The following is a 15,013-nucleotide window of genomic DNA, read 5'->3' on the forward strand; positions in this document are numbered from 1 at the left end:
TGAATATTTATTTGTAGCACTGAAAGATGGGTCAAATCAGACCCGAACGTATGTTTCTCTAAATTAAAACAATTTTCAATAAAACTGTTTTTTTAATTACTGGATGGATGCCCAAGAAATAAATTTTATCATATATATATATATATATATATATATATATATATTCAAACATTTCACTGCATTACAGTTAAGTATAAATAGATTAAACCTACTTATCTATATAATTCAATATAAATTGTTTATTTGTTATAATAAATAACTATTACATCATTGTTTTATAAATCTTAAACATTAATACTAAAAATTCAGTATTCCTCGCTTATTATATCAATATTATATAAATTTCAGAGTTTCTCACGACTGTATCAGAGCTATTTTTTCAATGGTCGTAATATTCAGAGATTCAATAAATCCGAGTGCGCGCTCTTATGGCCTTTAAGATGCGTGGTACAAATTACCAGTCACACAGTGATAAGAGTAAATTAATGTTGAAGATTAAAAAATAATTGTGGGAATTGTTCATTATAATAAAGTTTAAGCCAATACCCAAAATCATATTGTGATTCACTGATATCTAATTATGTTATGTTATTTTATAAGTAACAGGTTTTGTATTTTAAATATTTTAAAATGTTCAGAACTCATGAGAATTAGAAATTCGATTTTTGTAAAGAATAAGTAATGATATACATATATGCGTTATTATATAAAATATATCACATCTATAATTACAATTGGAAATAATATATTCAGAAAACAGCAATTTCTTATGAATATTGCTGGTCCGAGAAGTAATCGCTAAAAGGAGGGGCGCTTCATCAAAACAACGAAAATTAATGAATTATATGAATTGAACAAATAGAGCACAGTTTACATCCCAACAGCATTTTCTACATCTCTAAATAAAAACAAAATTGATTAATTAAAATAATTTTAAACAACTATTTAATTAATGTGATAATTACGTTAGAAACTTAATGGTAATTAAAATTATAAAATCTTTTTTTTGTATTAAAACTAGAAAATAATATATATATATATATATATATATATATATATATATATTATTATAATATATTATATATATATATATACCGTATTAAGGTTACCATTTTTTTCAAATCAAAACCGGGACGGCATTAACAATTCAATGAAAAAAAAAAGAATGTATGTAATGCTTTTTATCTATGATATTATATTATATCTTATATTTTTTTATCTAAGTTTTTTTCGGTTTCTAGCCTAGTATAAAATTCTATTCAATTTTCGTAATTTTTATTAAATTACTTACTAATATTAAAAAAAACGGAACAATCCGGAGAAAAAGATAAATCCGAGGCAAATATTGCTTTTAGACAAATCCGGGACACAAGATGGAAATGTGGAATTGAACCGGGCAAACCGGGACGCATGGTCACCTCTATAGTACCCATACAAGATTCGTTAATATATTCTCGAAAACTAGTTTCCTTTTATTTATCCTCGTTGTAGTATGATTTTCCGGTTTTCACACAAATAATAATTTTATAAAATAAAATTTGTAATAGATTCATAAAAAAAAACATGACAAGGAAAATATTTGGCAAAATCCTTTTCAGGAAATGTTAGAGTGGTAATTATATACGTTGTTATCTTCCATATCATGTATCAAATAATTTTTAAGATTAAAGATAAAAAATTTAAACAGTTAAGAAAATATTCAAACACCAGGTGTTATTATTAGTTGAAGAAGATGAAAAATAGCATAATGTAGAGTAATGTATTAAAGATAAAAAATTTAAACAGTTAAGAAAATATTCAAACACCAGGTGTTATTATTAGATCTTGAAGAAGATGAAAAATGCCTAATGTAGAGTAAATGTAGAGTAATGCATAAAAAATGTAACAAACAAAATCTTTCAAATTAATAAAAACGAAAAAATAATAATGTCATATGTCACCATTTTCATTGAAATTTAAAACCTAGCAGTTTTACCGTAATTGCAAAGCAATATTTTATATAAAAAAAGAAAAAAACAAATATAAACGAATATATGAAACAGTACACGCCATATCTTAGCATGATCAATGCATGACCATCTTAGCAATGGTTTTCTATGTAGCAAATATAAGGATGTTATGAAATCCAAAAACAAGTTGTTCACTCGAGCACGCCCGCATTTTGTTAAATTTCGTTTCTTCACCAACAACGCAACGTAAGAAAAGCGCAGTGATAAAAGCGACTATCTAATGCAACGCAGAGCCGTTAACCCCACTACTGAGCCATCTCGGGGTTTACGGAAGGAGTTCCCCAGCCCACGGAAAATATCAAGGACCCCACTAACACAAGCCACCACGCCCAGTTGAAGCGGCGACACGCCTATATACGCGGTGCCACGAACATAAGTTCAACATAAGAATGTATGTTTGAATGTTTCTTTAAAATAGAGTTGTACGCTTATAATGTCATAAAACTTAGAGAGAATATGTATTTATTATAAAATAAGACTAAAAGTATCATGATCGATATTCAGCACAAATTAATATTTTGAAAAAGTTAAGAGTATACAAATATAAAAATGAATTTTTATCGTATTTTTTAACTTACCGTAATAACTTATACTTATCCAAAAATCGAAAATAAAAATGTTTGCATATCTTTAAGTTTCAAATGTTTGAAAACCTTTTGGCATACCTTACAATTAGATAAAATGAATGTGTATATACTATTTTTCAAATCTGCGTTTTCTAGATATACGGATTAACCGATTTGAACGATTTAAATAACATTCGATTCGCACTGACAGGAAGACTTGATTCGTTTTCAGCAAAGACAGGTCGAGCCGTTTCAGAGATATAGAGCAAAAAGTGCACGAATTCAGTTTTCGAGAAACCCGATTAGATCGATTAAAAAAACATTCGATTCTTGTTGATTGGCTTGGCAAATACAGGTTCAGAGACACAGAGCAAATAGTGCTGAAAATGAATTTTTGGGAAAACAGAGAATCCGATCAGAATGATTCAAAAAGATTTGGTTCGTATTCACGAGGGGACGCGCTGATAAGATGCAAAAAAGTGCAAAAAAATAGCAGTTTTTGAGAATCTAAAAATATTTTGCTCGTGTTGACAGTGTTAAGAAATGATTAGTTTTTAGAAAGGAGATTTTTTTTTAATTATAAAATTTCATTTTTTTTAATTTAAAAAAAAGTTAATTTTTCGAAAATCGAAAATGATTCGAATTTTAATTTCATTTCTAGCTATGGGCCAGCGGTGGCGATATCGGTTAGAGCGTGGGCTAGCAGCAACCACATCAGGCAGCTTTGATGTCAAATTTCCACTTGGGGTTATAGATCACAATATAATTCGAAGTGGATATCGTCCTTCGTGGACATAGCTGCAACATCCAATCATATGCTAACTATTAGACATAAGAGCTAATATCAAAAATACCCCACACATAAGAGAATGGTAAATCGATGCATTGCCTCTCATGAAATACATAAGTAGTCATAAGTCCTTAACAAACAGCAGTATGTTTTTAATAGCTCTTTTCATACTTATATAAGCTAATTGAAACAATTATATATATATGCAAACAATATTATATTATGATAGTATAATGATATTCCCAGAATAGGTGTATACAATTTGTATCTTTATGTAAAAATCAATGTATGTATTTAAGACAAATAAAGCAAATTTTCAAATTAAAATTAACAAACAGCTTATAGAACATATAAGTGAGAGTTCTGATTGCTGTTCAAACAATAAAAAAAATCTAGCTATAATTATAAAGTTCGCTTATAGACTTATAGACTTATTGAAATAAATAATTTTAACTATTAATTTTAACTAATCTTATATATGAAAATGGAGCTCTCGATCAAATGATTCGGTAAAACTCGAAAATGGCTTAACCGATTTGGCCAGTCTTAGTCTTGAAAAATTCGTGCCAATCCAGAGATGGTCGGAAAGGTGAGATATTATTTCAAAATCGCGTAGAAACTTCACATTTTTAATTTGAAAATTTTTGTAGAAGCGTCATTTAAATAAAATAATGGACGGTGGCTAATACGTGAAATGTCAAACGTTTTTGACAGATGATGTTCAATTACGTTTAATAGGATATTTTACTTGAATATTATTTTATTATGATTAATTTGTAGTAAGTAGTTTTGTTTGTAGTTTTATTTATATACAAAAACGTTAGTAAACGGGCCGCAAGTGTTACTAGAGACTCAAAATATAAACTTTTTTGATATGTTAATATGAAAATGCACTTTTTGACATATTTTTCTCAAACATGGTGCTCTGAAAGATCTCATTTGTATAATTATATACTCATTGGTATTCATAAAACATTTTCTAGGTCATATTATTTTTTATTTATGTTATTTAAATTCAGAACCTAAAATTGGTATCGATCAAATGGACATTTTGTCAAATAACATTTTTCCAGTTATAATTTCCCAGAATTTATCGCAGAATAGATAGTAATATATGAAGGTCCAGGATTAAAAAGGTCCACCACCGATGTGTCAATAATCAGTAAAGTTAAGCATTGTTTAACAACAATATTTGAAAGTAGAGTAAAGATGTATAACCAGCTATAACCTTGATTTGAAAACGGTAATCTTTGAAATGGGGGAGATAAACGGTAATCTTTGAAAATCCATAATAAAAGTATTTTCTTCCGTTGGTAGTTTTTTAGCATTAGTTAAAAATGTAATTATTTTGTAAATTATCTTTAAAACTATAATAAGGCTTTAAACCTTTTTGCCACCTGCCCGTTTCAAGTTACCCCGCCTATAGGGTAAAAAGGTCTAGATAACAAACTTTTGGAAGACATCAAAAAAGCACTACTTCTACTTCATCAATGTAGAAAATTGATGAAGTAGAAGGCAGTTTACTGAACTCAGATAATTGTTCGTTTGATATCTGTTATTTGTTGTGATATAATTGTTATGGTTTTCACAATATAGTTTATATTTGCTCAAAGTCAAATTGGACCATTGTGCCTCGCCCTGCTCTACATATATACTTTTTATTAAATTTACTTTAATTCAACGAATGTTACTTGAAACTTTTCAAAAAGCAGGTCAAAAAAGAAATAATTTATTTTCTATCTGAAGAATCTGAAAAACTCGAAACGTAATCAATAAGTCGAAAGACCAAAAAAAACTTGGATTGGATTATACCATGTTTTCTATAGAAAGTGTATAAAACTTCCAGTTTGATTGTGTTAACAAAATATAGACAAACTAATGGGATTTATTGTTTTTATAATACCTCATTGTATATAGCATTGAAACAACATATCCTTATACACTTAAAGTATTAATATTTTTGATTCTCTAGAAATTGTTTAGAATATACCTTACTTAGCAAAACAACATTTGCCGGGTCAGCTAGTAATTTTATATAATTCTTAAAAATATGAGATACAAAATTAAGTTTCTGATTTAAAATTCTAATAAAGATTACTCAAAAACGGTCTATAATATTATATTTTGAAATCTATAAGATAAGTTTTGATCATTGGAAATAATTAAGAAGATTTGCAGGATCTGTCGCCATTTTGGTGAAAAATGCTAAACGATTTTTCAGAAATTAATTTGATTCGTATTTTTAATAAAAGCATAAATGGCGTAAAAAGTGGTAAAATCGGTCAATATTGGGTTAAAACAATTTTTAGTTTTAGAAAAGAAGTTATTATTGAAATTTGTCAAAAATCTAAATTAAAATAAATCTGAAAAATTTAAATGTTCAGAAAAAAATCAATTTTAATTTTGTTAAGAATTACTACCGGAACGAAAAGTTTCGGCAATAGATCAATGCCAGAAACCATTACATGAAATTATTTATTTATTGAGTATTTTATATCATTTCAATTTCAAATATGTCGTGCTTTTAAAATAAAACGAAATTAAATTTATCCGTACATCACATCAGTTATTCGATTTTATATCAAGTGTTATAGAAAAATGCTTTCAAGTAAAAATCGACTAATTATAAACCCATAGATAAACAAGTATAAACCCATGGATAACCAAGTATAAACCTTAGAACATTAAGGTCTGAGTGTATTTATTGACATTTCGAAAAATAGATATGAATTAACAAAAGAATAGAATAAACATCTATCTGTATGAAGGAGATCGTGATTAAAATGTAGTAATATGAACGTTAAGTCAATTTGATAATTTTATAATAAAAAGAAGTTTATTAAAGTTTATCAAAGACAATAAGTCGTAATATGAATTATTACTAATACTGTATTAGTTAAAACTTACCCGTAGTGTGGTATTCAGAACATCTAGTAGTGATAGAATGCCATTGCTCATTATAGCATGTTTCTGATTTTCTTGATGATTCATGCAAGTATAATTAAATACTTGTGCAGCTATTGTTAGACTCCTGATAAAATATTAATTTATTTTAATAATACATGATCTAAATAATTTTTTTATAAGCATACAAAAAATAATCGGCGAATGACAAGAAAAAGAAAAGTCTCTATGAGCCGAATTGTTGTTTTACATTCAAAGGAATTAGGGGAACATAAAATAAGTTATTAGAAGCCTATATAAGCAAATGAAAAAGGAAAAATTATGTTTAAACAATTCTTTTGGTATTAATGAATTGTGAGTTTTAAGTCATAGCAGCCTATAATGTTCATACTTCTCTGTATGATAATGTTATTTCAGATTGAAAAACCTAGCAAAGTTCATAAATATTGATACTGCTTGCCTTGACAACGTTATAGAATTAAGATTTTAATATATTTGGTTAAATATGAAAAAAATTTGAATGGAACCTGAAAGTTTCTCGGTGTCATAAAGTGTTAACAGAGCTTTTGAATACATTTTTTTATAAATTTGTTTAATTATGAATTCACTCACTTGGTTGTGAATGTCTTATTTGGACCTCGGGAAATAATTTGTGACAGTATTGTCAAACCTCCAGATTTCAAAAACATGGTCCTATCAGCTGAATTTTGTTTCAAGTGCATTAAAAGTCCTTGTAAATGTTTATCCGGTCCTGCTCCGACAACATTGGCATGAACTTTTGTATTTGTAAGTTGTAAAGACTTAATGTAAGTCAAAATTTTATTATGATTTGTTGGCAGTGCATCATACGTTGGAATGTGCATTGTGTATTCTGAAGGACTGAAAATATAATAAATTTATTACAATCGTAGAAATAGCATTTATAAATAATAACATATTTTGTATTCTCACTTTTTCATCAATTTTTGACGTATCTTCTTTGATTTCTTCTTCATATTTTTGTTGTTTTCTTTTGCGGCACGCTCCAATTTAGATATTTCCTCTAAAATTATAAATAATATGGATATTTTTATAACTTATAATTATTTAAAATAAAACAGAAAACTAATTCATATATCTTCGTTATTACAAAATCCATACCTTCAGGAGCATCACAAATATGTTGCATATAATATTTTTGCATAACATCAGATGTTTGAGCCATATCAGATAATAGTGATGAGCTGTGTACATTTTCCATATGCAATCTTCCTTTTATATGACTTAGTAAATAAATTTCTGACTTCAACTGAAAATTGAATATCATATTATATACTTAACTTACTACATACTAAATATATTATGGTAAATAGTATGTTTTGCATTATCGCCAGTTTGAACTGCAACATGTTTGAATAACTCAGAATATCAAATAATAGAATTATATCAAAATTAAATTTAATATTTACCATGACTTTACAAATATTACACATTTTGATGTTTGCATAAGGTGTGATATCAGGAATTAATGGTTCATCCATAAAATCACGAGGATTCGATAATTCAACAGCTTTTTGTTTTATATGTTCAATTTGCTGATCATGTCTCCTAGATGTTTCCTATAATCATATTTATATATTATATATATAAATAAATAAATATATATATAAATATTATACATTACTTCTTGCTTTTGGTTAATTTTCCTCTTAAGTTCGAAAACTGTTGCTTCCTGTTGAGCTTGTAAAGCTGACAGCCTTTCTTCTCTATCCCGTGCCTTTAAGTAACAAAGCAATAATATATTTACCAAAAAATATATGCCATAGAAAAATCATAGTGTAAGCAACTGACAACACAAGTTCTTTGTGACCGGATTTAAATATGCAATTAATCAAAAAGATAAATACATTATTTTTTTATTGAAAGCTGGTACAATGTGCAATCAATTTTTTTTATTGGAACCTTTTCTCTAGCAATCCGTTGCCTGGCCTGATATTTTTGCTCTTGTCTCCTGCCCACTCTTTCTTCTCTTTCTTTTCGACTCTCTCTCATTTGTTCCAGTCTTTTTAATCTCTCTAATTCCAAAGCACACCTTCGTCTTTCAACTGCAGCTTCCTTAGCAGCTTTCTCTTCCTGAAATATATAAATTATTACTATGAAAATAACATCAATTCGCAAAAAATAATTCAAAATATATACCAATTTCTTCTGTCTATCCTGTTGTATTCCTTGCAATCTACCACTCTGCTCCTTGCATAACTCCAAAAATTCATGTTTCTTATTCTGTGCTTCTAAAGTTTTTATGAAAGCAATTTCTTTCAGTTTTGCTTCCTCATCATGAGCCTTTCTGACAATGCCCTGTAAAAAGAATTACACATTCATTCTTATCAAAACAATAAAAAATATTTGACTATCACAATAGATACAATTTAAAAATATGTAAGCATAAATTATAGATATGAAAATACATAATTTATACATATTTTAGTTATAAGTTATATATATTATAAGTTTACCTTCAAGTGCTGATCACGATTTTCTGCAGCTTTTTGTAATCTTTGTTCCATTCTAATTCTCTTTTCCTCAATCAATTGATGTCGAGCCGCCTGTTTACAAATGGTTACAGATGAAGAAATGTTTCATTTAAATCATTTAGTTATTTTAATCATTATTTCAGTGTTTTATACAAACTTGTTTGGAAACAAGTTCTACACAGTTATAAACTTATATTGCAAATTTTTATTTAATTACTAATTTGTATTCATTAATAAGCAAGTAATAATCCATAATTAAAAATATTATTTCATGCTTTCATCAAGCTTATTCAAAACATAACCAAATAAGATTATTTCCTCATTTGTCGCTCAAATAAGACAGAAAGAAGTACATACATAATTAAAAATGAATAATTAAGAAGAATAGCAATTTGATTCCATATCATCAAGCCTATTCAATTTCTATATTAATATTTCATTGACATTTATTTTGAAAATATTTATGATTGATCAAGAAAATAATAAAGTTTTAATATAATTGAACATAACAGTACAAAATGATAAAACAGCATAGATACATCGAAAATGTGTGAACCTATGTAATTATTGATATTGATAGTGATATTAAATTATTAATATGATTTGATCAATTGAAATCATTATCATTATAAATACTAATAATAAGAAATATTGATACTGGTGAAATTATTAGCATTTCACTTAACTTTCAATAATATATTATAATTTTTTAATGTATTGAAATATATATTTTCCAATGCTTTAATTGGTTTCACTTGAATGATAAAAGAGGTATCGGAGGCAGATAATATAAATCATAAAAAATGCACATTCTTGGCGTAGATATGAAATAATACTTCAAAAAATTAGTATTAAATGTGTCACCTTAACATCTTCTACTCTTGCTAATAGTTGTTGAATTCTCAAAGATCTTTCTTGTTGAAGTGCTTGCCGTTTCTGCTGCGCCCGCGCTTGTTTAGCTTGATATTTTCTGAGTGTCTCAGGTAAAGACCTCCTTCTCGAAGGACTTGAAAGCTTTTGGTGCAATTGCATAGCTCGACCAGGATGGCGAGCCACGAGAGCTTCCAATGTAGCAAGAGCATCAACTCTCTCACCCCATGACATTTCTGAACACAAAAGTAATAGAAAAAATATCATAATTTTTAAAATCTAATATTTAACACTTTTTTATTTGCTTTTAAAAGTGGCAATAAAAAAAATTAATTACATTTCAAATAGCGGGTGTTCTCAAATTATTGTAAGTAAAGTTTTAGTTCTTATACTAATCAAACTTGATTTTGATAATTAATACACTAACATCTAATTGTTAGGCATATATTTTAAAAGCATAATGCAAACACAAATTTTGTAGAATATATTCAGTTAAAGTGTTCTTCAACTAATTAATAGTAGTCAAAAAAAAATATTCTAAATGAGTCTGATCATTAGATATAGAAAGACGAACTACAAAAAAGCAAACAAACAAATTATTAGCAATATTTATTAACAAATTATTAGCAATATTTATTAACAAATTATTAGCAATATTAATTAACAAACAAAGATAATATTCAGGTAAGTAAATTTGAAATCATTCTATTTAAAAATATTTTTGACTGATTTTGTTACAAAATGAAAATAAACTATACCTGACAATATAGGTTCATATCTCACTTCCAGAGACATTCCTGGTATTTCAAAAGGTTCAGTGCATTCACCTTCAGTAAGTGCCTCACAGTCAGTCTAAAAAATATTTATTGCCATACATTTATTTATATAAATTATAGTAAGTTAGTAGTAATAAATATCACAACAATCTTACTTCAGTTTCATCTGTTTCTGTATCAATATCGATTTCACAGTACTGTAATTCTCTTATCTGCCTATGTAAACTTTCTTCTTCTTCAAATAGCATTCGCTGATCTTGGTCAGACAAAATATCTTCATTTACCTCAATATCAGTTAATGATATATCATTGTAATTCAGATTTCCTAAAAACCAAAATACCAATATGCATTAAGTACTATAGTGAAAAATTTCATTGTCGTATAAACTAAGTGCAAAAACACAAAAATAAAATTATTATAGTATGTGCGTGTGTGTAAAACAAATTATTATGTGAAAAATATTGAAATAAAAATATATATACCAGAAATAGTTTCAGCACCATAATCAAAGTTTCCTTTACTGTGCTCTGAACCAGAATTAATTTCGCTATTAATTGAATACTGAAAATTTTTCTCAGGTGAACTGGTTTGACTAGTATAACATGAACTAGTTGAAGATTCTCTAAAATGCAGTTGCATGTTCTTCTGATTTGTTGAAATCTTGCTAATAGGAGTTTGAGAATTTTTTACATTTCTGCATATTTGTGAACAACTTTGTGACTTTTCAATGTTGATTTTTGTAGGTATGCTAGTATTGTTGGAACTTTCTTTTACTTCACTGCATGTGTATTTAAACTGGTGAGAGAACTCTTTTTCTTTGGCGACTTGAGAGGTTGATCCATGATTACCTTATTCAATGATTTTGGGTTCCTTTTAACAGAGTCAGTGCTAACAATCTTCTTATTATTATGCTTATTTTGGCTTGATAAAAGAGACGAAAATTTTGGCACTTTCGATGCCTCTGGTTTCGAATCAATAATACTTGCTTTGGGGCAGCATTTAGGCAACTGAGACAAATTTATATAATCAAAATTATGCTTTTCTAGCAATTCATGCTGTGATGATTCCTGTAATTGTTTACCCTTACGGGTTTTAACAACTTTTGCTGGTTCTCCATCACCTATTTCTGACATATTTTTATGATCATATTGATCACCTACTAAAGTTTCTGCGCTCATAGTTTTATCAGAACCTATGATTGTAATTGTTGAACTTCCTGACCAATTTTCATCTCTGTTTTTTAGCAACTGAATTTTTGGATTCCTTATGAGCATTTTGTTCTAAAGATGTATGTGAATTGTTTGTTTTTAAACCAGTTAGGTCAGATTTTTGTCTTATGAGTTTACTGTTAACTATTGGGTTAGCACTAAAATTTGCTTCCAAGCCTGAAACTGTGTCATAACACTCCCCATTATATTCATATTCTAAGTTAATTATTTTATTTTTATGGGTATCTAATGGCTTATCATTGGAATCAAATGTTAGTGTGGGAAGACTAGTGGAAGAAGAAGGCTGATAAAATCTCATTGTCAAGTAAGAACTAGGACGGCGCTTTCTATTTACTGTTAACCAACCATCTTCACATTTAGTTTGCATACTATTATTCAGACAATTAGATTTGTCCTGTACTTTTAAAATGTTAACAGAATCACTAATTTTATTTGCTTTCATGTTCACATCTTTAGTTTTTTTTACACCAACTGCATATCTGTTAGAATTATGTTTTTGATGGTTCAATGATTTTGTATCATTTGGGTTCAAATGATTTTTACAATTTCCAATAACATCCTTAACTGGCATTACAGAATTTGATCTAGATTTAATACTAGCCGTCCTACTTAATTGTGTACTTGTTTTCTTATGAATGTCTGTCATAGTTTTACTTCGATTTTGCAAAGATTTATTTTCAAAAGAAACTGAAGATTTATTTGATGATATTGGTATTTTCTTCAAATTCTGTTTTTGCACCATTTGCACAGTTTTTAATGAATTATTCAATTGTGATTTTGACAAACTTTTATCTTGTATCCCGTGTGAAATATCTTTTGTATTTTCATCTTTAAATGAATTAAATTTAACAAAATGATCATCCTTGAATGCTTGACATCCACTTTGGTTTTGACCAGATAATTTGGATGCTCTTTTTAGACACTCATTATTGCTTTTATTTAGAGTCAGTGGTTGTGATTTTAAAACTTTAGAAGCAAGGTTTACTAATTTTGGTTTTGAAACAGCAGCAGAATAAGGTGGTTTCACATTAGAAATTTCTTTGGTGTTTTTAATATCCGGTATACAATCACTACTAGTAGTTGTATTATGATTTAAAGGATTGTCTCGGTAGGAATAGTATTTGAATTTATTTCACACTTTTTCTTTTTATCAAAAATTTTACTCAAAAACTCCAATTCCATTCTATCCATTATTTCATTAATACTACTAGTAGCACTTTCAGAAGATTTGCTTATATTACTTTCCTTTTTATTAACATCCGAAGAAGGGTCATCTGTGCTACCATCATTTACATAACTTTGTGAACTATTTGATGACTTTGTACTTCTGCTACTGTCCACAGTTTCAAATTTAGAACTCCCTCCTGTATCACATGAATTTAACTCAGGCACTTTTGGAACACTTCCTGCCACAGCAATTAAAGAACTATTTGCAGTGCCACGATTTTCAGTTTCACTTAATTTGATATCATTGTGCTTATCAGAACCAATTTCAGAAAGACAGGGACTTGATTTTCCAGAGTTATCAAAGCATGGGCTTCCTTTACCCGAAGTACTGGCGCTAGATACACCATATCTGCGATTTGAATCTGAAAATAATAAACTTATAATAATATGATAATGTGTTGAATATTCACGAGAACAAAGGCATTTGTCATACTCAAAAAAACTGGACTGCTTTTTCTGATTTCCCATGCTAATGACGATGGTCTCTGCGGTGGGGGCATTTTTTCAAAACTCCATTTTAACTGGAACCAATCAGCAAGTGCTCTGAATTCCCTTGTGTAATTTTCTAGAACCAATATAGCCTCTTGACATGATGACAAATTTTCAAAATTTTCTACTGTAGAATAAATTTCTCCAACCTAGAATAAGTTTTAGTTAAATTTGAATTGAAATACTAATAAACTGATTTTAGAATAAATAAACAATAAAAATAAAATGAGTATATTAACTCTTTGATATTTAACAATATTTGTTCGCAAAACTTTAACTAGACCTTCATCAAAACTAAAATTTAACTGACAAATTCTAAAGTTAAATAGCACTTACAAATAAAAGAATATTTCTTCATTAAACATTAGAAATTATTTTGATTAAAATATTATTCATTTGTATCGGACTGTGGTATAACTAAAAACTAATCGAAATACATACAGCTCTTTGTAAGTTTCCAAACAACAAAGCCCAATATCTGGCATGTAATTCTGATTTTTTATCACGACCAGTTGATGCTGATCGAATTCTTGGAGTCATTTGATTACTGGAATCAGCTGAAGACGAAGAGATTAATCGCTTGCTCTTAGATTCTGTGCGGGGAATAGTTGGAGGTTTCTTTGCTAATTTGTCTGCAATAAAAATAATATTACATAAAAGTGATTCGTTAAATAATATGCAACCTTATTAACAAAAATACTTGAATCAGATTTAACAGAAATGTGAAAGGCCAAGAGATTTTTTGCTTCTCGGCCCTCCTCTGCAACCAGTTGTTTTAAATCAGACATCTAACCTTTAAGACAGCTGTCACTGAATAAAAATTTAATATTTTGAATACCGTAAAATGAAAAATGATTCATAATTAGAATAAGAGCAGTTCATTAAATATATGTGCTTCAATAAGTAAAGCAAACAATTCAAATGAACTATTTTCTGTGTTGTCAAAAAACAACGTCAATTCCTGTGAATTTTATGGTCGATGTCTAGTGTCAACCGACTGCCAAACAGAAACAATTGTCATAGTCAGGGCGCCCGTGGTCATTCATGCTGACTTAGCAAATTGTCAGTGTTGTACAAATAAGAGAGCTTCTTTTTTCTATGTAAGAGAGTAAAAGCATAGTAAAGGGTTAAGTGCATAGTAAGTAATTCAAATCGAAACAAAAATCGAAATTTTACATGACCTTTAGATTTAGAATCTTTTGATTATTGTGTATATCATTAACCGTTGGATTGCCATCTAAGAATAAAATAAGAAAACGTAGAAAATTTCGAGCACAATAACCCATTATGAACCCATTGGACTGTTAATTCAGTTTTCATGTAAACCATAGGAAAAAAAACATAGAAACTAGTTGGTATTAGTATTTTGCCTTGAGGCAAGTTACATGTACTTCCCGAGATATGTAAATAATCGACCTAATCAATAAAAAATACATTAATGAGTGATTAAAAGTATTCCGAGTGGATTTATTACACATAATTGGAAAAGAACGAACACGTTAACTCGGAGTATTTTCTAAAAGCAAATTTTCAAAAATCAACAATTTTTATAATTGAACCAGTTCCCGTAAGACTTCAAAGGTTTAGAATGTTCATTAGGACCAAGTAAACTATCGTTCTACCAAGTAAATCGTCTAAT

The 15,013-nt window shown here is 28.3% G+C and overlaps 1 protein-coding gene across 1 annotated transcript in view; it reads right to left on the reverse strand.

Moving 5' to 3' along the window:
* Positions 1-14,300, reverse strand: part of LOC113371358 (S phase cyclin A-associated protein in the endoplasmic reticulum) — a 37,847-nt gene extending 23,547 nt beyond the window's left edge. Inside the window, exons 1-19 of the mRNA XM_026611987.1 lie at positions 14,075-14,300; positions 13,816-14,006; positions 13,319-13,523; positions 12,753-13,247; positions 11,783-12,624; positions 11,412-11,709; positions 10,912-11,253; positions 10,584-10,753; positions 10,411-10,504; positions 9,647-9,888; positions 8,765-8,854; positions 8,448-8,606; positions 8,211-8,381; positions 7,933-8,025; positions 7,718-7,867; positions 7,410-7,557; positions 7,221-7,311; positions 6,882-7,148; positions 6,273-6,396 (exon numbers count right to left, since the gene is read on the reverse strand). Of these exons, the coding sequence (XP_026467772.1) occupies positions 6,273-6,396; positions 6,882-7,148; positions 7,221-7,311; positions 7,410-7,557; positions 7,718-7,867; positions 7,933-8,025; positions 8,211-8,381; positions 8,448-8,606; positions 8,765-8,854; positions 9,647-9,888; positions 10,411-10,504; positions 10,584-10,753; positions 10,912-11,253; positions 11,412-11,709; positions 11,783-12,624; positions 12,753-13,247; positions 13,319-13,523; positions 13,816-14,006; positions 14,075-14,162 (4,260 nt within the window). The 5' untranslated portion in view covers positions 14,163-14,300. The remainder of the gene's footprint in view (positions 1-6,272; positions 6,397-6,881; positions 7,149-7,220; positions 7,312-7,409; positions 7,558-7,717; positions 7,868-7,932; positions 8,026-8,210; positions 8,382-8,447; positions 8,607-8,764; positions 8,855-9,646; positions 9,889-10,410; positions 10,505-10,583; positions 10,754-10,911; positions 11,254-11,411; positions 11,710-11,782; positions 12,625-12,752; positions 13,248-13,318; positions 13,524-13,815; positions 14,007-14,074) is intronic.
* Positions 14,301-15,013: the final 713 nt, after the last annotated feature.

The sequence above is a fragment of the Ctenocephalides felis genome, unplaced genomic scaffold (genome assembly GCF_003426905.1).
Source record: "Ctenocephalides felis isolate EL2017-DRISC unplaced genomic scaffold, ASM342690v1 CF-g0.4_SCAFFOLD_01492, whole genome shotgun sequence".
Taxonomy (NCBI): Eukaryota; Metazoa; Arthropoda; class Insecta; order Siphonaptera; family Pulicidae; genus Ctenocephalides; species Ctenocephalides felis.